The 27,622-nt window shown below is 37.4% G+C and overlaps 1 protein-coding gene across 6 annotated transcripts in view; it reads left to right on the top strand.

The window, feature by feature from the left end:
- Window positions 1–27,622, top strand: part of ATP2B1 (ATPase plasma membrane Ca2+ transporting 1) — a 121,217-nt gene that overhangs the window by 32,257 nt on the left and 61,338 nt on the right. For all 6 annotated transcript variants that reach the window (XM_087449116.1, XM_087449115.1, XM_087449114.1 and 3 more), the window contains one exon: window positions 23,259–23,684. In XM_087449116.1, coding sequence (XP_087305242.1) covers window positions 23,477–23,684 — 208 coding nt within the window. In that variant the 5' untranslated portion in view covers window positions 23,259–23,476. The remainder of the gene's footprint in view (window positions 1–23,258; window positions 23,685–27,622) is intronic.

Here is a 27,622-nt window from a genome sequence, read left to right on the forward strand (position 1 = left end):
AATCAGCAGGCTCGTTAGTCACTGAGCCCTCTCGGAACGTCACTCACTAGCTGGTTCTTCGTTCTCCACCCACTAGAAGAGCACACGAAATAGAGGTCAAATAGCCACTTTTTTTTTTTTTAAATGACCTTTTAAAACCTCTAGAGTCACATCATTTAATCCTTCTGTATTTCATGAAGGGATTGATTTTCATTGTGGTTCACTATGGTTTGAAGCATGGGGTTTAAAAAAAAGGCACTATGTTAGTCACCTTTATTTTTGGTCACAAGTCATCCTGTTTATCTTCATTATTCACTGATGCAGTCAGTGTCTAAAAGTCTCTCACACAGACTCTTACTTTGTGCAGGAGGGAGGGGCAGTTAGGGCTTAGTAATTTTGCTTGATGCAGTGTCTTTGACTCCTCCACTGTTTTGGAGATTTTCATTTCCTTACCTAACAAGAAAAATGGACAAAAGTAGATACAGTTTCGTTCCGTCCTCACCCCGTGGCTCATTTATCGTAGAAGCCAGAATAATCTTAGAGCACAAATCGGACCATATCACGTTGTAATTAACATTCAAACTCCTTGCCATGGCCTTCAGGGCCCTCAATATCTTGTCCTTTCCAACTCGCCCAGTTCATCCCCTGCTGATCTCTGCCTCGCGCGGTGCCCTAGCTGCGCTGGCCTTCTTTCTATCCCTTTTGGACGTTTCAACCTTGTTCCTACCTCAGGGTTTTCCTCTTCCGTCCACCAGGAATGCTCTTCCCCACATGTTCTTGAGGCTACTTCCTTGTCGTTGTTGACACATCCTCTTGTTCCTCACTACAGTAGTGTCCCACCCTTGCACGCTGCCCTTTCGGGTATTTATCATTCTTAGAAAAGATGGAGGAGACAGATAATCAGTAGAATTCAAAACTCATTAGGGCAGGAACATGGTCATGTTCACCACTGAGTTCTGGGTTCCTAAAATGTTGCCTAGCACACAGTAGACACTCATTTCGTGGAATGAATGGAAGCTTTTGCCAGTGTGTGTGATGTTTATTTCAATTATAATCTCTTTCATTATTGATAAAATATGCACAGTGGTGTAATTCCCCCACCCCACTCCGCTTCTCTCAGTGGGAGTTGAGGGCTGATTCACCTGAGCTTGGAAATGTACCTGGTGGTACTTCTTAACCTGCTCTGACCATCTCTGATCCATGGGTGGTAGGGGTGAAGTTTTTTAGAGGGACATTTCATCATTAAGGGTAAGCACTTAATAGTTCCTCTGTAACTATAACTAAGAAAGTTGTCTGTAATCAGTTACTCTTTTAAAATAAATTTTCAGTGTTCAGTTCATGGATTAGGTAACGACGAGTTGCTTTTGCCTGTATTTTTGTTTGATTGCCAGAAAAACAGAAGGATGGGTTTTGGTTTTGTTTTAAATAGAAGGTTGGTTTTTGTGCCTTCCCATAAGAGGATCTGAATTTAGATTTCTGTAGAGGTGAGTTCACCATGAAGTTCCTTTAACCACTGACCCACACAAAAAGGGAGCTCTTCACTGGGTGCTTTCAGTCTGGCACCAGCCCCCACCCCCACGCCCCGGTGAATCAAGTGCTTCTAAAACTGGCCAGGTTTGCTCAGTATTAAAGACCTATTCAGACAAATAATGCTTTTCCTTAATTAGTTTCTTCAGGAAACTTTCAAGATCCAACGCTGCCTTCCCAGTTATGTTAATAGAATGTTAATACAGGCAGGTTTAGGTTGAGTTTGTAGTGAACTAAATAAAACCCCTAGATTTTTTTGAAGATTTCTCCATTCTGTACATATATATACATATGTCTTTTTCCTTCCTTAAGAAATCTAAGTGCAGGATTTAGTATTTGTAAAATTTCATCTTGTGCCTTTTTTGTCCCACTCATTGAGCGTGTAGTCTGCCATCTGGTATATGAGATCTCCCCTCGTTGTGGCATTTATGTGTCTTTTATGTTTTCATTTGGATTTTTGATGGAAAAACAATGAACAGGATGGACATACTTAATTGATAGTCTACTACTGGTGAAATTATGAGTAGCCACACCTGATTTTCTGGCCCTGCGGAGGAGAAATGAACACTGGTGCAGTTCGGTACCAGGAGAAATAAGCAAATGCAGAGTTGAAGGAACTGGTTCATGTATTTTCAAGGAAATGTAAGTAGTTGTGCTTCCAGGACAGTTTGCCTTTGGAGATAGTCGGAAAGGATACAGAGAGAGTACATTTGTTCTGTGGCATTTCCAGTCTTAAAATGAGTAAAGCGTACCTTTCATTATAAGCTTGGTCCCGTGTTCTTCCATTTAAAGTATGGTGAATCAGATAGTGCCATTAGTGAGAGGAGGAGAATATTTGAAGGACAAATTAATCTCAGTTGGAAACTGTTCCTTAAAATGTTCATTAGTGTGCTAGAAAGATTTGGGGAGGGTATAATCACTGCCTCCCACTTCCCAGCACACAATTGAAATTAATCTCCTGTGGATAAATCACTCAAAACAACTGAGCGCTGCATAGGCGTACCTCAAAGCTGGGCCCTGGATCCATGAAAAATACAAGGTGTTTAATATCCCGCAGGGTCTGTTTTCAGTATCATCTGGCATGATAAAGCATCTATCTGCTGGTCCTTGTGTTGCTTTCCTGGCACAGTTAGATATACGAAGTAGTTATTAATACTCAGAATTGTGAAATACTTTTCAGAGTGACACTCTGGTTGTTTTTTTTGGGGGGGTGGCGTTTTGTTTTTGAGAGAGTGACTTCTGAAATTTTTTTTGATCCATAGTGGATACTAGTTTCTACAGAGTTTCTCTAAGGAGAGAACATGATTCGAAACTGTAAAAAAGCTCACTTTTTCTTTTGTTTGTGTTCTATAATAGTAATAATAAATGCGAATGTGGCAACAGCTATAACATGAATAACTGTATCTATGTGCAATTTTTATACCCTTGGTTAAGTGGTGTCTTCTCTGAGAGAAGACTTTGTATTCCCCAAACTTTGCATGCCACTTTGTTATCCTTTTAATGTAAATAATATCGGCCTACATAAACAGCAACAGTAGAAACACTCTTCTTGTTTAAAAATTGAAATATAGTAAATGCTTATTTTTCAGACCTTTTCTAGGAGAAATTATAATTTGTAAATGAATGTTGTTCCAAGTCATAAGCAGTTGTATCTGATGCTGCCACACCAAGTCTAACAAAATACATCACCAGTAATTCTACCAATCATCAGCTGTATAAACCTTGTCTGTAATTCTTTTGCAATAGCTTATATGGTTCTGCGCATCCCAGGTGAATTCAGGAAGTATTTGTTATTGAGATTAAATCGAAGACCTTTGGTTTTAACCCTTTAATGTGTACTTCCCAGAACCTCCTAGGAGCTCCTTCAGTGGGAACAAGGAGATTGAGAGCTTCTCCATCACTGTGCTTCTTTCCCTATCCTGGGTGCCCACACCCTGCTTGGATTTTGTGTTTTACATATTAGACACCTGCAAGCAATGGGTTCAGCTGCCTTAAAAGTTAACACCTCTCTACTAATTAACTCCCTCCCCCCAGTGAGGAAACATTTGATGACAAATCTCTGAGAGTGTAAAAATAATTCTTCTTGCCTAAATAGATTTATTTAAGTATTCTTTAAGTAACATTATTTTCTGAAAACTTTTTTTTTTTTTTTAAAGATTTTATTTATTTATTTTTTCCCCCCAAAGGCCCAGTAGATAGTTGTGTATCATAGCTGCACATCCTTCTAGTTGCTGCATGTGGGACGCGGCCTCAGCATGGCCGGAGAAGCAGCGCGTCGGTGCGAGCCCGGGATCCGAACCCGGGTCGCCAGCAGTGGAGCGCGCGCACTTAACCACCAAGCCACGGGGCCGGCCCCTCTGAAAACTTTTTATCGTTCATTTTTTGAAATAATTGTACCTAAGTCCTGGCTAGTTAGGGCTTTAAGGTCAAAGCAGTATCTCTGCCTGAAAGAGAAACAGTGCACCTACTGCTGCAGTTGTAAGAGTCTGAGGCAGCCTGGAAAGGACCTTTTTCTTACCTGTTTTATCATGGTGGTAACTAATGATTGAATCATGTGAAATATTTGGATGATCATGAACTTGAGTTGTGGGTATCACTTTTCTGGAATGTAGTCAAAGCACTTCATTGCTTCAGTTGGAAGTTATGTAGCAGTGGTATTGGGGAGGGTGCAAATTATATTTGTATGCTTTTTCTAGCATTATAGTAAAATAGTGCCATTTGTTCATTTAGCAAACATTTAAGTGCCTACCTTGTGCCAGACAGACCACATTCCACTCCAGGGGTGAAAGATGGGCTTCTTAGGTTCATTGTTAATACTATAGCAGTAACACAGATGTTCTCCAAGTTCAGAGTAATATCTTTAAAAGAATAAGTAACTAATAATGCTGCCTTCGGAATACAAGTATGTCATCCTTCAGAATAGATTAATTGAATATTTTGACTCTGAATGAGATAAGTTGACATTTATGTAATGTGACTCCCTCTATGCTGTTACATATAAGTCTTAATTGCAAAAAGCATGGACATAAGCTTAATTGCTGGAACAAATTGAGGTTTTCTAGCCTGTTTTTAAGGAAGAATTCTCTTCTTGGATTGTAAACTGAGCACATCTTTTCCTTTTTTTAGCCTCTTTGTATTTTCATAATGTAATATAAAGCTGTTCACATCATAAGCTTCAGTAAATATTGGTGACAATGAATATTCCTGATCTCTTAAACATAGGATCCCTCTGAATTAAAATTCCCAGAGCATTTTAGTGACAGCTCAGTTGTATGTGCTGAATTTCCAAATAGGTGAACATCTCAGAGAAGTCAGGTATGGGGCAGAGTGGTGAGGAGCCAACCACACTGCCTGTGTGTGAATCCCAGCTCTGTCCTTCATAGCTTTGTGACCTTGGACAAATTACTTAACCTACTTCGCTTCAGTTTCCTCAGCTGTAAAATGGAAAGTAGTAGTACCAATCTCATAATAGGGCCGTAGGAAACTAAAACACTGTGTGAATGTTAGTTATTAATTATTGTTACCATTGTCATCATAATCTTTCAACTTATGTAAAACTGATAGCACGGTGATATAGTAAACATTCAAAATGGGGCGGTTTTTCTTTTGCATTTGGCAACAAGCCGAAGAGGTAGTCCTTTGAAGTGTGCTTGCTATCATAGGCACAATTTCAAAGAATTTGCTTTTAATGCTAAAAGGTTTCCACATTTCGCCATCCCTGTCTTCTCCCAAATGTTTATTTGCAATTCCAAAAGGCTCTAATAAGACACACTGTTTTGAACCCTGTATGAGCTTAATGCCACCTTTTTTCCTCCCTCTAACCAAACTATGAATATTCGAATGTTAAAAAATAATCGACTGATGTATACTTATCACAATTGTATTAAATAATTGTATAATTAGTAGTTTCATATATATATCTCCTCCTTCCATGGAGACAGGGAGATTCTGTCTTGTTCCCCAGTGTATCCCCAACACCTAGAACTCAGATACACCTTGAATGAGGAAACAATGTTTGAGTTTTCTTTTCATGCTAACATCAGTAAGGGATTACACCGCATAACAACGTTTCAGTCAACTACGGACCGCATATACGATGGTGGTCACATAAGATTAGTGCCATATAGCCTAGGTGTGTAGTAGGCTGTACCATCTGGATTTGTGTAAGTACACTCTGTGATGTTCGCACAGCAGCACATTTTCTAGAACATATCCATGTCATTAAGCAACACATGACTGTACAAATAAATGTACATGAATGATGGTCTTCACCTCTTCTGAAACTTATAGGCTAGTTGAGAAAGTGTGCAGTTTATAGATACAGAGTTAGAAAAACCCAACTTTAAATGCTTGAATAGATGAGAAACTAGCTGTAAGCTATTACCCATTCTGTACTAGCTGTAAGCTATTACCCATTCTGTACCTCCTGATGATATTTTGAAGGGGATGATAACCCAGTGGTAGGCGTGACACCCACTGTTATAGATGCCATTTTCATACTATTCACATTTCTTATTTACTTCATTTAGAAGTCCCCAATCATGGCTGATATATATAGAACCAGTGTTGTCCTTATGAAGGAGATAGGTTTCCTTAAGCTTTGAATTAAAATTTGCCATAAAAAAGAACAAATGCCAACGATCTTGGAGAAAATGTTGATTGCTTATGAAAGACACAGTATGTGAGATGTCACATTCATTCTCTTTAATCCTCATGACAGCTTTGAGGAGTTGATAGCAACGTATCTAATATTTGTTTTGTAGACATGACCTGTGACTCTTACGTATGACAGGGTATGATATTCAGTGTTTTAGAGGGACTAGAAAGGATGAATATGATAAGATTGGGAAGGAAAAGGAATTTAGCTATTGATTGGGTATTGGAATGAGAGTCAGAAATCAGAGGTACTTTTGAGCTTAAGTGGTCTGTACTTTAACTGAAACAGGAAAGAATAGAACAGCTTTTCCTAAAGTATTCTGTGAAACGCTGGTTCCAGGAGATATTAATAGGTGCACCATGGAAAAAAGAGTAGTTAAAAATAAGTTCAGGAAATGCTACATATAATGTTTCCTTCTTGTAGATTCACAAATGCGCAAGGCTGTGAAAAGTCTCTGACTAAAGAAACCTGTTTACTGTGCTGATCTTTGCACGTCATAGTTATTAACATACTGTGAATTAGCTTTCTCTAGGACACCAGTTTGCAAAAGGCTGATCTAGAGGAATTTGGGGCTTGGTAATAGGAGTGGAGTTTATGGGTTGGAGCTTGAGGTTGGGACTAAAAACTAAATTACCCATCAAAGTTTTGGAGATGAGAGAGAAATGAGGCTTAGAAGTATAGTTTTGTAAGTAAACTAAGTGGAAGCAAGAGACAAAACTCAGAAAAGAAAATACTAATATCCAGTTGTAATCCTGAACCCAAGACTATTGAATTGCATATGAGTCTTTCGGATAAAGGCACAGCTTTTCACTACCCTGGGTGTGTACAAATATCATACTAGACTCTATATGATCCATAGTAGTCAGGATCTGCCTGAGGAGTACACGTAGTGTTTATAAATACAAATCTAGAGTTATAACTGAGTGCTGGTGAGATGAGAGTAGAGGATCCCAGACTTTACTGGGATGGGTGTAGAGGCAGAAAGTGGATGAGGGAGCCTGTCAGAGACACAGAGAAGGAATGCTCAGAGAAATAGATACAAAACTAGAAATTGCACATGGAAGGCAAAGGACAAGTGTTGCATGGGGTAGGCAGCCATAGGTGTTAGATAAGAAAGGAATATCAGATCATTGGGCCTCGTTCCTCTATTTTATGTGTGAGGAAAATGAGACCGAGGAAGGAGATAACAGTGATTTGCTCAGGATTAAAGGTTAGCGCAGCAGAGTCAGGATTAGAATCTTGTCCCTTCATTGTTGCCTCTTTGTACTCTAGAGATTTCAGAAAGGAAGAGGCTGCTAATGATGCTGTTGAGGTATGTCCTCTCAGGGTACAGAGCATTGGCTGTACCTCAAAGGGCCATCACAGGATAGGGATTGCATCCTTTAGTAGATTTACCATGGTAAAGAGTCTGAGACTTGCAGGCTCTGAACCCCAGTTCATCTATACTCTAATAATTGATTTTTGGGTCAGGGTCATAGTATCAAAGCTCATGAGATTGATGTAAAAATTAGAATATCAATTTATTAATTTACAGTAAAAAAAAAAAAAACTGCCTTGGGAAACAGAATCTTAAGTCTTGGCTAGCACATTCTCTTCCCTATAGATTTGCCACATGGGAAACCACATTATAATTAGAAGGTTGCTTAGTGAGTGTGTAGGCAGAACAAGTGGTATAATATGTTTGGAATGTGTAATGGAGTCAGGCTTTTCTTAACCTCTCAAAGACCAGTTACCTCATGAGGAATTGGAAGTAATAATGGTACCTTGTTCATAGAGTGTTGGGAGGATTCAGTAGAATGACCTGTGTAGAGTGTAGTGTAAATTGCTTAGCACATTACCTGGCACAGGTGTCCTCTTTTTAACTCTGATAACTATATCAGTGTTATAATTCTTTACAGTTAGGATACAGGCACTACTGGAACCTCACTGTGGCTTAGAATACTCTCTCTCCTAAACACTGCTGGAATGAGAAAGGCCAGATTTTCTTTTTGTGTACTAACTGCCCTTGCCTGTGCTTTCATGGTTGACCAGCTCACTTGTGACTGTTGAATGTTTTCTCCCCCATTGAGTTACAATTGACTCATTCAGTCTTGCTAATGTCAGATCTTGAGTTCTGGGTTCCATTTTGTTCTTTTTGGAATGCTCGTTTTGGGTGCTCTGCTCAATCGATTATATTAGGTTGAACTATATGAAATTGCTGATATGCTACTGGTTTTCATCTACAAAAATGATAGTGTCATATGGCTTAGTCTACCACACTGATTTTAAAATTTAATTCCTCCCAGATGGTCTCAGCAGTTTCTATTAGGAGAGGCTAAGTCTGTTGATGAGTTCTGAAGCCTTTCCTTTAAATGCAAAGGGCTGCACCGTGATACTTCTTTCCCTGTGATCAGGTTCTGAGAAGGGTCTTCTGTTGTGTGTGTGCCTGTATCTTTGTGTAGTATGCCATTTTTCTTCTTCTCTTTACATTTAGTCTCTTATTAGCTCAGGGCAGCATTGAACATATGAATGGTTATTTGTACTTCCTTAATGGATAGTTTACATGGTGCATTTTTTATTAAAGTTATTAAGATTATTAAACCAGTTTGTGCTGCTCAGTGTACATTCTGCTTATGATATCCTAGATCACAGGCATTAACTTTAAAATGTTCTCAGTTTTGGTAAGGATATTGTGGATCAATACCAGAGTTGGCAAATTCTTCTGTTTCACTAGAATTTCAATGTAATGCTGATAGATCCAAGTCAGAATGCCTAACAGTTAAAGGGAAATACTTCAGTTTTATTTTGCACAAATAACACCCAAAACATTTATGAAAGAAAATAACCTGTAGGCTACTCTGACAAATTAGCTCATTTACCCCTCATGTTTTCTGGTTCTTGTTCATCTACAGTATGTGAATTCTGCGTGGTTATAATCATTGGGTAGCTGTGTTTTCTCCCTGAATGTTGTGTCACAAAGACTGTTCCAGGTTGGTGTTTAGTTTTCTTAATTACATTTCTTAAGTCTCCAAGAATCTTCAGCAATTAATCATCTAATTTTAAATGTGGGAAGAAAACCTTTTTCTCCCTCTGGGGTGTCACTCTGTTGTTCTTTTTAAAGTAGACCAATCTAGTTTATAGATCGATCAGCTATTATAAAATTCTGGATCTGTGATCCAGCCCTCTTGCTTTTTAATTCTTAAATACTATTAGGTGTCATATATAAGGACATCACAGTCAAATATTGAATTAAATATCTTCATAGATTTAACAATATGTATTATGTGCCTTTTGTATCAGTAGGCTAACTTAAGTACTATGTAATATATGCTGAATATGACAGTTCATTGAAAGCTAATTAAAAATGTGTTACTACTAATTATAACAAATAGCTGTAGTTTGCTTACTACTAAGTACCAGGCAGTAAGACATTGGAATGATTTTAAGATATTTCGTGTATTAATTCATTTAAACCTCTCAAAAATTATGAGGTAGATGGTGTTATCCCCATTTGACAAATGAGGAAGCTGCAACACTAGATAAATTGCACAAGGTCACTCAGCTAGTACAGGAAAGTGCTGGAGTGAAATCTAAGAAGTTATGCACCTGCCATCATTGTAGTTATGGTTTGGAGGTGGGCCAGGCATCCTCTTGAGTGCTGGAAGAATCTCTTCTTCTCTGGAATTGACAGTCTCTTTCCTTGGCACCCGAGATGGGCCTTACTAAAGGACTGCTGTTTATCTTCAGTGCGTTGCCACGTGGTCTCCAGTTCCGTTCAGTTACCCTGTGTTGAATACTTTCTATGGGCAAGGTGCCATTGCTCAGTGATCACTAGGAGATACAGAAATGAGCAAGACCATCCTGCCCTCAGAACTTACAGTTTAATCAGATAGAAAGCTATGTACATGAGTAATTGTAGTACATATTGAATGTGTTATAGTGGCTCAAAAAGACTACAGAAGCAGAGAGAAATAGACTAATTCCCTGACATGGAGTCAAAGTAGAGAAGGCATTTTAACTGTTTAACTTGAAGAAGTTTGTAGAAAGGCAAAGGGAGGGGCCGGCCCCGTGTTGGTGGTTAAGTGCGTGCGCTCCGCTGTTGGTGGCCCGGGTTCGGATCCCCAGCGTGCACCGACGCACTGCTTCTCCCGCCATGCTGAGGTCGCGTCCCACGTACAGCAGCTAGAAGGATGTGCATCTATGACATACAACTATCTACTGGGGCTTTGGGGGGAAAAAATAAAAAATTATTAAAAAAAAAAAAAAAGGCAAAGGGAGTGGTCCAGCTTAGGGAAAATGGCACTAGGAGACTGTTGTTTGAAACTTGTCCAAAGAAAAAGGAAGTGAGGAGTCTGAGAGTGCTACTGAAACAAATGGATGAGAGGAGGGATGCAGATTCGGTGCATGATACCCATGCTGAAGCTGTCAGTATCCACGTCTCTATTGAAGACCTCCACAGAGCGGGAATGCTTCCAGCCTGGATGCTGCCCATTGTCTGTCACAGTCTTGAAAGTACTCCCTCCTTCTGATCTCCTTCCTGGTTCCTTCATTTTACTTTGTGCATTTACTACAAAAGGAAAACATTTTCTGACCTTCTCAAAAGATGATGCAGGTTTCTCATTAGTCTTATGAGATGATTTAAATCATCTGTTTTAAAAAATTATCAGAATTAGGAAGTCAGGAGCTTTTGAAAACTGTTTTCTCTCTCGGTACTACATTAACCTGAAGTTTTTTGTTTTTTTTTTTTAATGTGTCTGTTTACTTTATTTCAATTTTCTGTTAGGGGAGCTTGAGGACTTTAATTGCGTTAATCTTTCACAATTTAAACTTGACTCTTATCCATTTTTATTCCAGTGGATAGTTAAGCAATTTATTAGCCTCTGTAGGAGCTATGAAAGGAACACAAGTTGTGGCTACTGCCCTCAGGAAGCTTAAGTTGTATTGGAGGCGAGAAGGTAAACTCTGAAGAAACCTTGCAGAGGTACAAAATGATAATGTGTTTTTATCAAGGTATCAGCTCTTTCTTGTGCTGCTTCCTTGTTGTCCTTGTGCTCAGGTTTATCAAACTGTCAGTCACACTTCTGTGTTTTCAGCCATCTCCCACCCAAGCCCCACTCTGCCTCAATTTAGGTGTGTCCTGACAGTGAAGCCTTTCTTGAAGCCACACACCCATTTAACACTTCGCCAAACCTTTTGTAACGCTTTCTACAACACTTAATTGTGTTTGTTTGTATAGTTGTCTTTCTCCCTCATTTAGGCTGTAAACTCCTTAAAGAAAGAGCTTTGGGCGTAGGGCTTACTCAGATATGTTTGGGACTGATAGGAACTTCAGACAAGACAACAGGTTTGGGAGGGAGAGTGATAAATTTAATATTGGCGATTGAATTTGATGTGCTGCAAGATATTCCCGTGGAGATATCTGTTAACAGTTGAAAACACGGGCCTGGAGCTTGATCAAGGCGTTAGATGTAGGGCATGACATGGTGCGAGCTGCCGAGAGAGGTTGTAGGGAAGAGAGGTCTGTGGACAGAACCCGGGGTGATAACCTCGTTTAGAGTATGGTAACGATTTAAAAAGCCAAGGGTTGTGGGCTGAGGAGGACTGCTGAGAGACCTGGGAGAAGTAAGCAATGTAATGGATAGGAGAGAAGAATACTGTCAGGTGACACAAAAGTATAGAGGAGGATGAGGACTGAGAACAAGCGTGAGATCATTAATCAACACAGAGAGACAGCTCAGGAGTATGAGGATGGATCAGGTTTGCCGGGGGTCAGGGTGAGAGTGGATGATCAGGAAGAAGCATTGAGGATAGATCTTATTAAGAGGTATGGTAAAAGGAGGGGGAAAAAGGGAAAACTTTTTTGGTTAACAAAATCCAGGAGAGGCTTGTTTTTTGGCGGGGAGGAGGAGGGAACGGTCTTTATGTGGTACAACGTATCGGAATTTTGGTTAGGCTAAGTGAAGGAACCAGTGTGAAGTGGTGGCAGTGGCTTGCAGTGGCAGTTAAGGAGATAAGGTCCTGGGGTAGACTTGAGTAGCCTGGGTAAAGACGAGAGTAATTTAGGAGACTTGGAATAGAAAGAGGAATGTGCTAGAAAGTTAGAGATGTGTCAGTGGATCGCAAATGACTGAGAAAAATGTGTTTCTAATGGAGCCAAGAGCTCAGTTTTTAAAATTTTAACCAGCATTGCCCAGCCAGATGTTATGTCTGTTCAGGGGAAGCTCACTAACCAGATGGGTATAGGAGGAGGATAAAAGAGCAAGTGAGACAGAAGAGAGAAACTGGAGTCATTGACCATGGGGAAGTTAGCTTTTTTAGGGCGGCAAGTATGATCAGAAGGGGTTTTGACTGCCTTTGAATCTGAGGTCAGAATGCCCACACTAGATTCTGTATAAGTGAAGAGAAATAAAGGGAGATGAGTAACAGTGGAGAGGAAATCTTGAAAATAGGACAATTCCAAGTGGTGATGACTTAATGTGCCGCTCTATTCTTCAATGGCAGTCACAGAGTACGAATCAAAGTCTTGGAATGAGGGTCAAGAACTGTGTGAATCCAGAGAGTTTGAAGCATCATTGTCATGATGTGATGGAGTGGTTACGGCTCAACACAGCCCCTAATGTCTGGATTCTTTGCACTTTGGTCAATTAACTGTAAATCAGATTTAAAAGATAGCTTTCCTTATTTTTTCGGCCAGATCCTTTGAATGTGTTGCAAAAGTGAATATTGATTTACTGACCTGTTATTTAGTAACTACAGCTGGAAATTGCAGACGACCATCATCTATCAAAGTGTATAAATAAAGAAAAAGAAGATAAAGGAATGGAAAAATGTCTTCTGCCCTTCGTTCTGTATTCAGTTGTTTAGATATTGGAATGAATAATCCTTGAAATCTAGAGTTTTTAATTAAGAAAACAGAAAGCTCATGTTAAATTTACAGATAAGCATTATGCCTCCCTAAACACTGCCAACTTTATTTTTGTGAGCTCCTTCAGTGATATAATGAGCATCCTGTTTCCTTAAGCATTTAAGTGTAGGTTCTTGTGAACTGACAGGATAGAGGCTCTTAAGAACTGAGTAGGCTGATAGAGCAGCTGGTGTGACATTCAAGTGTTCGTATTGCCTTCTAGCTCCTGAACAGAAGGAAAAAACAGTTTTAATTTAGAAATCTCTCTTCCTTGACTCTAGCTGAAATTCTCAAAACCAGTGAGACTAGAAAATGATAGAACATCTCGTTCTCATATTTAGCTGGAGATACAATATGTTCTCATATTTGGTGGTAAACTGTACAGGATTATATAAAATTAATTTTATTTATTTTAGAGCTTTTCATAGGGTTATCTTTTACTAGGAAACTATTGTTAGGATGAAAGTTCTTGAAATGTCTAAATAGAACAATATAATAGGAGAAAAACAAAGAATAGTTTATTTTGGGGGAGAGCAGGAGAAGGTAGATATCTCAATTATAATTCTCTGTTAAATTTGTTAAAATTTAATACTTTTAGGTGTGTAAAATCATTTTACATATGTTCAAAATGTAGCAGTATGAGTCTCCACATTTCTTACTTTGAATGAAGAAAATTATTTGCGGTATTTGTGTAATTAGGTTTTAAGTAGAAAAATATCAATATACTTGGTATTAAAAATTAAAACAACTTAAAGTAACAGCTCACAGAATGTTTTTAGAATTTGGTCTGCTTTCAGTTATTCGTGCAAATTAGGAATAGCGTGATAAAGACCCATGAGTTTTTTGCCTATGTTGTTGTCAGGAAATTTTGGATTAAGGTGATAATCCAACAGTTTGTTCCTTAGTCTAAATTCAGGGCACACTTACTATTTGCAATAGTGGTTCTCCAGACCAGTATCATTAGCATTACCATCACCTGAGAAGTTGTTAGAAATGTAAATTCTTGTTTCCTACCCCAGGTCTGCTGAATTGAACCTCTGGAGGTGGAGCCCAGCAGTCTGGTTTTAAGGAGCCCTTCAGCTTTAATGCTGAAGTTTGAGAACCACTGGTCTGTAATACGTAGAATTAGTATATAAATGATTTTAATAATCCAGTATGGAACCCAGCACTTATAAATTTACCCTGATTGTGGTAAATACAGAAGGGTTGTGTTTTTTAACTCTGTAAGTACAACCTTGCAAAATTAGGACAACCTTTCAAGAGATACAGGTAATCATCAATATTTGGGTTAAGATAATTCCAACTGACTTGACCATAAAGCAAAAATGTCTATAGTGAACTCCAAGATATCTGTGTTTGGGATCATTCACATTAAAATTTTATCATATACTCTGCTTAAGTACTTTGTTGGCATAAACAAATAATCTCTGCTGGAAATGACAGTTATCAAAAGCAAGAGTAATTGTCTTACAGCCCCGGGGAGGGGGATGAATCATCAAGTTATGGAACCTGTTCTGCTTTGGGAGGACGTACTTCTTTATAAACTAAAGGCTTTGGGGAATAGGAGCTGTGTTTGGAGCTAGGATAAGGAAATTGGGTGGTTTTATTCACACTTTCACTGAGCCAGACTGCTGTATTGTGGTTTCATCATTTTAATTGAATTGTGAAATTCTAAAATATGAGAGAAAAAAATAAGTAAACCTTGTAAATGCACCTGCAGATAAATTTTTACTATTATCTATAAACTGATCTCATGCTTGCTGACTAAAAACAGATGAAAACAATTATGGTCAGGATTATGCCACCCAGCTCCTCCCCACTGACTCCCTTGACAATTATTCAAGAACAGGAACAAGCAGTGGAAAATGAGAACAAGCAGCTGGAGATGGCAGTGTGGTGGGAACAAGAGTTGAGCATCAGAGAAATGAAGGCAACAGAACGTTTCAAGAGTGAGGGAGCGGTTAGCAGTAGCAAAAGTTGCTAGGTCAGATAAGAGGGACTAAATGCATCCATTAGATTTAGGAACAAGAGGGGTCTGTGGTCATCTTGAAGAGTAGCACAGTGCAGCACAGGGGAAGAAGCTAGATTGAAATCGGTTGATCTGTGAGTTGGAGGTAAAGTAGGAGTAGAAAATTTCGGAGAGGATGATAGCTAGATGTGGGGTTGAGGATTTTCTTGCCAGATGGCCTTTACTGGGTAAAATTTTTGTTTCTTTATTATTTAGATCTAGTTGCTAACTTTATTACTGTTGGTTTGGTATAATTTTAATTTAGCGTGGGTAACCCTAACAAATTGTTTCTCCAGTAAATATATCATTTCCTGTAGGCTTTTTGAAATATTGAAACTCAGCGTTATTACTATGCGTAGCCTCAAGGATCTAGGACCCTGGTTAAAAACCATTGCTGTGTAGCAGTCATCGTGTAATTCATTTGAAAATCTGAAATAGCTTTTAACTTGAATTGTCTAAAAGGATTTAAAGGAAAGTTGTTTATATATCTTGCATACCAAGGTGGTTTGAAAACTCCTTGAAGGTTATGACTTTTTCTTAATTCATTACACACCTAGTATATTATTTTAAACAGAGTCATGAGGTTTTGTTTTGCTCTGCTATTTGAATTGGCATTGTTGACTATTGTAAAACCTGTTTTTTAAATTGATTTTTAGCTTAAGGTTCAAACATTTCTATTGAGTAAACATTCAGCACCTACTATCTTTCTGACAGTGCTGAGGGCTAAAAATAAATGGCACAGATCCTGCTCGAGTTCACAGTTCATTGGGGAAGACAGAGAGGTAAACAGATCATTGCAGCTGTGTGATAAAAGCTACAACAGAAGAACAAATTAGTGCCTCTACTCTTCTAATCTGCTCATTTCCCACCCTGAGAGATTTGCTAAAGTGGTCATGGTGAATTTGTCACTGGCAGCAGCTGTAACTTGCCCTTCCAAGTATCCTACTTCGTCTGGGCCTCTGCAAGAGTGTAGTAGATAAGTAAGTTACTGAGGGGAGTGGGACTAATTTTACTCAGCACAGACACAGCCATGGTATTTATGAGTCCTTTGAGAGTAATAAATCAGGCATTGTAGACAGTGCTTGTTTTCTGCTTTATCAGTTCTGTAAAACTGAAATCCCATTTCCTGAATTTAGTCTTGTTTATATTTATCATTCTTTACTCACCTGATATAAATTAGTCATGCACCATGTAATGATGTTTCTGTCAACTACGGTCATATAGGACGGTGGTCCCATAAGATTAGTACCATATAGCCTAGGTGTATAGTAGGCTGTACCATCTATCTTAAGTTTGTGTAAGTACACTCTGTGATGTTCGCACAATGACGCAATTGCCTAACAACGTTTTTCTCAGAACGTATCGCTGTTGTTAAGCAACAGATCACTGCTTTTCTAAACAAGCTTTATAATCTATGTGCTGTTTTGTGTAGTGTATGTTTTCTTTAAGCCACTTACAAAGTGAAAAATGTGAGTTCAGAGTAATATTAATATTGAGTTATCCTTGGTTCTTCAGAGTGTTTTAATAAAATAATTTGAATATGACAAAACTTTGTAAAAGAAACTCCACACCATTCACAATCTTGAGGTGTCTGTTCTTTGATACGTATAGTATTAGACCATCTGCTCTTTCCACCAATCAAGTCAGATATTACATGCCAGTACTTTATATACAGTAAATTTTTATCATTTCTTATTAAAAATTGTTTTAATTTTTGGAAGACTAAATTTTTAGGGTGTGAATCAGGTATAAGGTTATTTTTTTTCCTTGCAGAAAGTCATTATGTAAGAAGGTTGAAAGATCATAGTACCTCTTGCTTAAGATATGGTGGTCAAAGATGAAGAAGGCATGAATAAGACTGAGGGTTACTGCTAGCATCTGGTGGGGTAGGGTGGGGGGTGTGACTGGGTTTCTTAATTGAAGAGACAGTGCTCACTGTCATTAACGTGCCAACAGCAGCCACAGTGAGAAACTGCCATGAAGACTAGTTATCCCTCTTCTCACAACTACTTATCTACAAAGGAAGTGGAATTAATTTTTGTTAAAAGAAAAAAAAAGAAACTAAGAAAATGCAGACTTCTTGAGAAGTGTTCTTTTTTGAAAGGCTGCAGTCAAAAACTATTTTTTAAGCTTTTTGTTCATCATATGGTACGTCTAACAGCAAGGGTATCAGTGTCCGTTTTGAAGTGTGATGCCGATTATTTTCCTGGTAGTAGCCTCCTTAAAACCTGTACGTTGTTAGGATTTTTCCCATGGTTTGAATTTTGGTCTTTTACTCTTCTTTTAAATGATTTTGTGAGTATTTAATGCTTGCCTTTTATTAGAAGCATCTTTATTCTTTTGGGAAGTAGATGATTATGAGTTTAGAGTTCAATGGCTGTAAAATGAGCAATTGGATTTGATCTCCAACATCCCTTTCAGCTGTTAAATTCTATGATTCTTTCCTTTGTAACCATTTTTTAACAGAATGGTGGCTTTTTAAAATTTGTTTATGATTAGTATTTTGTTTTGATTTAGAAACTATTAAACAATTATTCTCTTATTAAGTGAATGAAAATGAGCTGTGTTATCTTGAGGATTTTTTTTTCAAAACCTGAGATCCATAATTTCTGTTCCTATAGAACAAGTCATGGATTAAGAACCTTTGTAAATACTAACTTTTTTATTTTTAAAAATTTACTGAGTTGTGTAGTAGAGCTAGTAAATAGAAATTTGACTTAACACTTAAATTATTTCAGTATATCAAATGAAAATCCAAAGACAGTTCATTGAGCTATTATCAGTATAGATAACCTTTAAAGAACTATTTGAATTTTCTTGGGAAAGAATATATGAAATCAAAAGTAACTTCATGCATTGAAGTAGTTACAAAATCTGTAAAACATTAGAATATTGAAGAGTAAGATTTAGGATTATAATTTTTTCTGTTAGTTTTGAAATTTCATTCTGAATTGGGAATGATTTGAAAAAATCAAGATTACTTGAGAAATCCTTACGTTGACTCAAAGGACATTTTAAGAGACTAATGGAAGTTTAAATGAAAGGATTGGTTTCTAACAAATAAATGCCTTTTGATTTTTAACCAGTTTAAATTTAGAGTTGAAATTAATCGACTTTCCTCAGCTTATGACTATAATTAGCAGATTGTCAAATTAAATGGTGTCTTTCATACACTATATACAAGAATAACTTTTCTTGTCTGAGGTATGTTGTCTTTGAAGTAATCTTGCCTAAAAGGAATCTTGATTCCAAAGTAGAATTGATCTGTTACTTCCCTTTGTTAGATGTTACACTCCTGTCATTGCTGCCTAAGACAGCTTGAGAGTGGGAGGGGAAAGCAGTTACATCATGTTAATTAGCGTCAAGTTAATGCATACTGAGCTTTGAGTAAAGTGAACCTTTGTCTTTGAATATATACTGTTGCATTTTTTGTATGTCATATTTGTACAGTTCAGTTTTTTGGAATTAAATGTAGGAGACCATACTTTCTTACCTAATTAAATTTAGCCTCTCATTCCCACCTATCTTTCTGGATCCTGATTCTGTTGTCTAACATATTTGCTGACTTACTGAGCTTCAAGTCATCTACAGATTGGAGAAACATAACTTCTATGTTTTCACATCACTAACAACAGTTTAGAACAGTCAGGAATTAGGAACCCAATAGTGCATTAAAAAACACCTTCCGGGTTGTTCCTCTTGGTCTAATACACTTAGTTAAATTAATATATTTTCTGTCTTGCCTGCAGGAACCTCATGTTACTATATAATATTAATCATCATTTTCAGAGCTCCGTATTTCATCCCATAATTTACTTAACTGTTTCCCTGTATTTCTTTCAGTTTTTCTCCTATGTGGTTTCTTGTTATCATTGTTGAGTCTAGATAATGCCCATACAGCTGTTCTGTGATCTCTAAGTCAAGTGACCTTGTGAAGGAAGGAACTGAAATTATATTAACAGCAAAGCTGTCTCTTTATGAAGTCCGCTCATTGCTAGGACCTCATGGTCATCCTTTCGTCATCTTTTGGAGCCCTACCCATTCACGGTAAAGCTTGTGTGTCAGTTGGAATCTACCTTATTCTTCTTTGTGAAGACTGATTTTGCCCAACTCTGGTCTTAAACCACCTTTTTCCAAGAGGCGTGCACGGAGTAGCTGTGTGTTTTCTTTAAAATCCCCCTCTTTTGAGGCCTCAGCTTCCGCTTAACATTTCTTCTTAAAATTTTCAAATGGAAGATCTAAATCTTTTAGAGAACAAAGAGTAGCAAAATAGATGTTCTGCTTTCTGTTATGTCTCAATCCCAAAGGGTGGGTCTGTCTTTTGATTGTCATGTTGTAGCTAACAAGTGAAAAGCAAAACGTTTTTGTTGTCCTTAGCATTTTTGTCAATCCACTAGTTAGGTGAATGGAAGAGTGAAGAGTCAGCAGAGAGGAAAGTAGTGGAAGGGACTGTAGACAGTCTAGAAATAGATAACAGCCTGATTGCTGTGTAATTTGTAGGTGATAGGTAATTCAAATAGTCCACTTTTGGAAATTTGGTGCTTTTCCCTGGACTTTCCTTTCTTGAAACTAGTCATGTTCTTATCAAAGCTTCTGTGGGTTGCAAAGTGATAGAAACCCCAACCCTAAAAATGAACTTATTGACACATTACTGAAAAGATCAGAGATAAGACAGACTTTAGGCATTGATTGACCAAGGGGCTTGAATGACCCAGCACTAGGCATTGATTGACCAAGGGGCTTGAATGATCCGGCACGGACAGACACATTTCCTCCTTCCCTCCCTCCTACTCTCCCTTTCTCTCTCCCTCCTCTCCTTCCCTTTTAGATCCATGCACAGGGGCTTTCCACGTCTCAGATTTAAGTACAGTAAGAAGAAACAAGTCTCTGCCCCAGAGTCACAGTAGAAGCCTTGTTGCTGCTTATTGGCCCTTGTTGAGTCACATGCACATTCCTAAACCCGTCATCTTATGACCAGGGGAGTGTCTGGATATGGAGATGGATACATTGAGAGTTGGAAAGGGCAGATCCCTAAACAAAAAGTGGGGCTATTGCTGAAAAAATGGGGGGAAAGGATGCTGAGGTGAGAAATAACAAGTATCCACTATAATGTCCCTTAAATTCTGATTTTATTACATAAATTGGTACATTTGATATTATTTGACTGTTTTTTGACCTACAGAAGCTTCCATTTCAACCTAATAAACGTGAAGACTTAAAGTGGAGACGGTATTCTGCAGGAAGCATGGCTTTTGAGTCACAGATTGAGATTCAGATTCTCGCTCTATCATGTATAAGCTCTATCACATATCTTTATAGTTGAGAAATTTAAGGACACCTAATAAATAACACCCTTTTCTCCTGCTTGAATTCTATCAAGAGAAATGACAAAGAATGGCACATAGGAATAAAAATATTAGTTTTATTACTGACAAAAGCTGAAATGAAAGTTTGGTTTTTGTGTGACAACAGTGGGGTTCTAATATTGAACCCAGAGCTAAACAGTTATTTACCCCCACCCCAGGCACTTTGAACAATAGGTTTTTTTTAGCCTGGGAATCTGCCCCTAATAACTCAGACCAGAATGCATGAGTCCTGCAGACATCTGGCTGCCAAAAGAAGGCAGAGAAGTGAAGAAACTACATCCGTGTAGCTGCTCTTGGAAAGATCTCCTGTTGGGCAGCTCATTTCACCTCAGTAGTAATGGGTGGAATAGGAGGCCAGAAGTTGTTGAGGAAAATTCCTCTTTGTGGAAACTGGAGGAATGATGACACACATGCTCCAACACACAGACTTGTGAATCTTAATTATTTTATCTCTTAAATAAATAATAACTTATTTTAAGGTTGGTATGATGTTCACATGCCAACAAATTTTGGGTATGAAAACTGAGGGAGATTATCAAGTAACCACTGTCTCCAGTCTTTGAAGTTGGGTTCTTATAATAATTGGTGTGTGAGTGGGAGAAAGCCCACTTTGCCTAGGGGATGAATAAAATGGGTAATAATTGGGCAAGCAGGATTTGTGAAATGGGAGGAAGCAGGCAATGAAAGAAAATGTCTTACAGAATCTGTAACTATCATATTCTTGCAAATTTAACCAAAGGCAAGCAAACTTTTCCTCCTCCAGCCATCCCAAGCCGCTGGTATGGATTCAAAGTTTTTAGCCCATTCTCCTCTCCAGTGGTTCTCACAGTGTGCTCCCTGGATATATAGCATCAGTATCACCTGGGAATTTGTTAGAAAAGCAAATTATAGAGCCCAGCCTAATCCTACTGAAACTAAAACTCTGGAGATGGGGCCCAGCAATCTGTATTTTAACAGGCCCCCTAGGTGATTTTGATGGATACTAAACTATGAGAACCAAATACCATGATTTGTGAACATCCCCATAACAATTTGATAGCTGAAGAGTAATTGCACTTATCAGCAATCTTTTCTGGTTTCTAATCATTAAACGTTTTATTTATTAAATATGGGGTGGGGTATTTGAGGAGAGAGAGAGATTGAATAGGTAAAATAGAGCTTAGGCTTGAATGCCAAACAGGCATGAGCAATAGGACTGTATTTTCATCCTGTAGGTTTAGATATAGTGGCATGATGCCTATTTATAAAACTAAATGTAGCTGCAAAATGCAGAAGGGATTGGATGTAGGAGATACTAGAATGAGAGAAAACCTGGGGTGAGGGGGTAGTGTTATAATTTGTGTAGGGGGACTTGAAGATCAGGAAGAAAAAGGATGATATAGAAGAGGCTTTTCAAAGGAAGAATTAACGGAAAGGAAGAATTGAGTAACTGACTGAAGCTGGGGGGGGATGGAATCAAAGATGCTTTACAATCTTTAGCCCCGGTGATTAGGGTAATGGTGACTGGGGGAGAGAGCTCTCTAATTAGGGAGTAAAATGAATCCATTGTTGGGCATGTTAACTTTGAGGTGATTGTTTTTAAGGATATAATATGGAGAAAGGAGAATTGAACTCTCATCTTAAGGTAGTTTAGAGTAAGGAGAATTTGAAAGTATTGTTAAGAAAATTAAAGTAATGCATCTATTCATTCCTCAAGCATTGACTGAATGTCTCCCGTGTGCCTGGCACAGTTCTAGGTTCTCAGGATATGGTAATGGATAAAAACCTGTGCCCTGCCTTCAGAACTAATACTGTCAGTGGAGGGAGACAAAAAAATAACAAATAAATAAATGAACAAGATAGTTTCAGATAATACTAAGGGCCAGCAAAGAAAAAAAATAGAGTAACAGTAAAGAGTGACTAAGGGGTAGGGAATTTCTTTAAATAGCTGGTCCGGGGAGAACATGAGGTGGTGACACATGAGTGGTGGAAGATAGTTTTAGGAAGCCACAACATGGTGGCGTCATAGAGTGGCCAAGGAGAATTGTGGGAAAGTGTATTAGGGGGTTTGTTGTGCTTTTTGCCCTTTTAGGGGCTAGTCTATATGAAAGGTTTAGAGAGATAGCACCGTATATTAGAAGAAACACGGGCTTGGAGCCATCCCAGCTCATTCATTTCAGACATTTGTTAGCTGTGCAGAAACGCCTCAATTTCTCTGAGGCTTACTCTTCTCAGTAGAGTAAGGAATAAGAAGACCTCATGGGATTAAGTTGTGATGCTTAAATGAGCGAATGAATTTAAAGCAACTAGCATAGTGCTTGGAACGTAAGTGCTTAATGATAACTATTAATAACAGTAATACTAAATGGAACATAAAATTCAGTCATGTGAAATGCAGTTTCATTTAATAACGGTGAGATCTAATGTTTTTGATATACAGTTTTATTTAGAAGGTATACTTTGATTTTTTTTATCACGCAAAACATTTTAAGAGCATGAGACTACAATTAAAAAGTATTTTTGGGGGCTGGCCCAGTGACATAGTGGTTAAGTTTGTGCACTCCGCTTCGGTGACCCAGGGTTTACGGGTTCAGATCCCGGATGCAGGCCTATGCACTGCTCATCAAGCCAGGCAGTGGCAGCATCCCACATACAAAATAGAGGAAGATTGGCACGGATATTAGCTCAGGGACAGTCTTCCTCACCAAAAAAAAAATAAATAAATAAATTTTAAAAGATAAATATTTTTTATAATTAAATGATGTACTTTGATTAGCTGCTTGATGACATTTAGAAAGTATACTTATATGCAGAGTCTAAGGTGAATTTTATTAACTTGTAAATATTTTCTTCTTACAGATGTATACATCTCATGATTGATAGGAAGAAACTAGTCATGGGCCAAAGGTCAAGATACTTCTCTGGGAAATGCTGCTGATGCTGCTTCACAAAGTCATACAATGAGTGTGTGGTTTAAGAAAGATTTTCATATTTAAAAGATTTTCATCTTGGAAATATATCAAGTGAAAATTAGAGTATTTTGGGAAACATTTTCCTCCTAATAAATTATACCTGTAATGGGCGACATGGCAAACAACTCAGTTGCATATAGTGGAGTAAAAAACTCTTTGAAGGAAGCTAATCATGATGGAGACTTTGGAATTACGCTCGCGGAGCTGCGGGCTCTCATGGAGCTCAGGTCTACTGATGCATTACGAAAAATACAGGAGAGCTATGGAGATGTCTATGGAATTTGCACGAGGTTGAAAACATCTCCCAATGAAGGTGAGTTATATTATGTTCATTTTTAGTCATTTGTGTGGAGAGTATAGTATATTTGGCTTATAAATAAGCATGCTTATATTGTCTTGGCAATTGTGGGATTATGCCATACTTTTAGTGACATTAAAGATGAGTTAGCTCTCAGATTGGTGCAGTTAGAGTAACTTTAGATCAAGAGATAATGTTGCAAATTAATTTATATCTTTTAGGTTTGTGGGAGGAAATATTTTGTCCTGTTGTACTTAGTGTTGCTGCTTGCTTACATTAGCAAGATGGTCTTTCCACTCGAGCTATAGAGGATGGAACCAGGCTTGGTAGCCCCCAGGGTATTCAGTGGAAATAAACTCTGCTCATGATCCTTCATTTTGCCAGGTGGCTTAAAATAGTTGTCACAGCCCGTAGCTGCCCGAGTTGTTTTTAACCTGGACTTGGATAATTAGTTCAGAAGATCCTAAAACAAATGGAGTATATTAGATGGCAGTTTTTTACCTAGCACACAATTCCTTTGATTAAACATAGTTTTCAGTCTTAGAATTATGTTCAATTTCCCTATGTTCAAAGAAGCCTGTGGTTTCATAATTCTTGATTTGTAGTAAGTTTCTTTTTGAGAATAAAAAAAGGAAAATTCATTATAACTTCATTGCATTATAGTCTTTGAGATGATTTGAGATGGATGACCTTTTGTGTATTGATCATGTTGAATATAAAATTAAGGTTAGGAAGTTTCAGGAAGGCATTTCCAAATTGCAGAGGAGGAAGGAGGAGATACATGAGGATGTTTGCTATTACAATTTTAGTAAGGTTGGGAAATTATTAATGTTAAAACTTAAAGTATATTAGTGTATATTCAAAAGCCAATTCTAGAGAAATTATGTAAAAGTGTTTTTCTTAACATATTTTTCTGAAATGTCTTATGCCATGCTATTACTTGTGATAAAACTTAAATTAATAGCAAAAAATTATTTCCAAAATTGTTAAAGGATTTTAAGTCACACTAAAAAATTCTTTGAAACCTTTATATAATTCTATGTGAATTGCTAATTGTTTTAATGGCAGGTAGTTTCTTTAATTTTTCTGAGGTAGCATGATCTTGAGGGACCCGGTATCCGTATGCACACATATCCTAAAAGGGCTTCCTCAGATCACTTGGAGTATGTTTTTTTGTCTGCAAGACCCGTTAAGTCTTCCAGATTTTCTGGATCTTTTCCTCAAGTCAGAACCCTAGAGACATGGACTTCTTAGTTATACCTTAAATACCCTATACCATTTTATGCTAGCAGGGATCCCTGTTGTTGATGTAAATTCAGGGAATCAGAAATAGACCCATGGACTTTAATAGACAGCAATTTGATGAAATTCGGAGCTTGTTAATTATGCAAACCCGCTTTGAAATATTGACTAACTTTGTATCACTTTAGAGATGTGTGCATTAATATGCTGTTCTCAGTTCGTAGATTCATTAATTCAGTCGTATGCACTTACTACATTTAATCTAAAAACCTAATTGTTGGATGTTTCACGATCACCAAATTGGTAGGAAACGTTAACATAAATAAGCCCTCAATATAACAAAGTAATTTCTTCATAAAAGCGTTGTTGAACTTCAGTTTCAAATCTGCACTTGACTGCACTTCTCCCAATGATGTCTTTGTATTTCTCTGCTGTTAATCAAAATTTTTGTCTTCTAATAACTAAATACCTCTCCATCATATGTTCTCATGTTTAATAGACATGACTTCTCATTAGTTCACACTGTACTTTCTTTTGTGCTGTTATTTTGAGTGCTATTCTTTACATTGATTTTGGCTTTATTAGTGAAGTTTATTAAGTTAACTGAAAATTTTGCATCTAATACAGTAGTTTTTAAAATTTGGGGAGGGGATGGTTATGTGCCTCTTGCACAGCCTGATGGAAGCTATGGATAATCTCTAGAAATACTCACTTAACACTCAAAATTTTGTGTGTATTATTGCTTGGTGCTGTTAAATAAGTGTATGCAATATTTTTCCCTCTTTTACTCTTAGAAAATTCTTGCTCATCTTCTTCCTACTATTGTGAATTTAATTTTTGTTAAAATTTGTACAAACTTTTAGCTTCACTGTTTTTTATATAAACATTTTGTCATTTTGAAATATTCTTTTAAAGAATGTGGAAAAGCGATTTTAAGCATTATATTTGTATTTACAGTTGTAAGAATAAGTAAAAACAGTAGCAGTCTTCACAGGAATATTATTTCCAAAGGAATAATTTTAGTTTAATTTAGAAGTAAGACACTCAGAAAGCTAATGAACATTTTGTCACTGATCAACTAGGCAAATGATAGTAAATGAATCATCACCAGGGAAGTCAGCTAGGAGTTTGTATGCCCAAGAAAATGATCTAGACAAGTACTCTTTTGTTAGTGTAACCTGCTTATAGTCAGGGAAAGTGAGATTAAAAGGATTCTTCAAAGTACATGAATTTTGGTTAGATAAAACTGAAGTTTATGTCCCTTTAGTTCTTTCATTCATTACTTCATTCATTGACACATACAGTCTTTCTTCAGATCTAGGTTGTTAATTGTCATGTATTTTATATACCCCCCCCCAAAGAAAGAATTAGTGTTGACGGTTTTAATTGTATGATAACTGTAAGTGTATAATGAAATTACATCCCAATTTCAGAGAAATGAATAAAATGTAAGAATATGTGCGTCTTAGAATTGCCTGGATATTGTGTTCATCAGGTGTCTGCTGTGTGGCAAGTACTTTTCTAGGCTCTGGACATAGATCCATGAATAAAACAAAAATGCCTGCCTTATTTTTACATTGGGGAGATAATTTCACAAGACAACTAAATGAAATGTGTAGTTTGTTAGTGATACGTCCTTAAGAAAAAAATGAGTGGAGAAGGAAAATCAGAAATATTGGGGATGTCGACGTTAGATTGCTATGAAGTCTGGAGGAACAATTTAAGACATTTCTTAAGAACAACAAAAATGATAGGTAACATTTAGGTAACACTTTTTGTGCCAGATTGGTTGGTTGTTAGCACTTAAAAATATTAACTTATATTATCCTCACAACAGTTTATCCAATTTAGAGCAAAAGAACTCACAGCATGAAAAGGTTAAGTGACTTACCTGCAGTCTCACAGCTCATAAGCCCAGAGCAGGGATTCAAACCTTGACAATTTAGGTGCAGAGAACATGCTTATAACCACTGTAGTGTACTGCCTGTTCTAAAAGTTCATCTCATACAGCTTGCAAAAGAGTTGAGCTACTGAGAAAGAGGGACCTGTGTTCTCTCTTCTCAGTAGTATTTTTTGATGGCAGGAATAACATAATGAAAAAAATTGGGTTTAAGGTTCTGTTTTGTATTTGTGTGCTTCCTCATTTGGCCTGCTAATTTATTGCTTGTTTTCTAGCAGAGCAGTCCTGTAACTTGATTTGAAGCATATTATATTCATACTGATCAATAGGAAGTGTTTTGAGCCAGATGTGATTTTCATGTTAAAAACTTCCTAATGGTTTTGATTAACCATCTTTACTTTGCTTTACTTTATAGAATTAGAACTATAAATTTCAAGGTTAACTGGAATTGAGACTTATCACTTCATATTTTTTGCTTTATCCATTAGAACAAGCACCTATCTTATAGTCCTCAGAATCCAAGAATGTACTTTAATGCCAAAATAACCTGCTTATAGTACCTAACTGCATAAAATTACCATTAGTTTTTTTCTTCTCTATGTTTATTGTTTTCCCACATCGTCTTTCTTACTCCTCTTCTACATCATATTTCTTGATCCTTTTATTTTTACACTAGCTTTTGGTATCTTTTCTGTTTTAATGTGTTCTTATGTTATCTGTATTATATTTTACATTGATTGGTAGAATAGACTCTGTAATAATAAGATTTCTAGAATGCAGATCTCTAGCCCTGGTATCATGTTTGCCATTC

This window comes from Ceratotherium simum, chromosome 25, assembly GCF_057802395.1.
Source record: "Ceratotherium simum simum isolate JZ-2026a chromosome 25, ASM5780239v1, whole genome shotgun sequence".
Classification (NCBI taxonomy): Eukaryota; Metazoa; Chordata; class Mammalia; order Perissodactyla; family Rhinocerotidae; genus Ceratotherium; species Ceratotherium simum.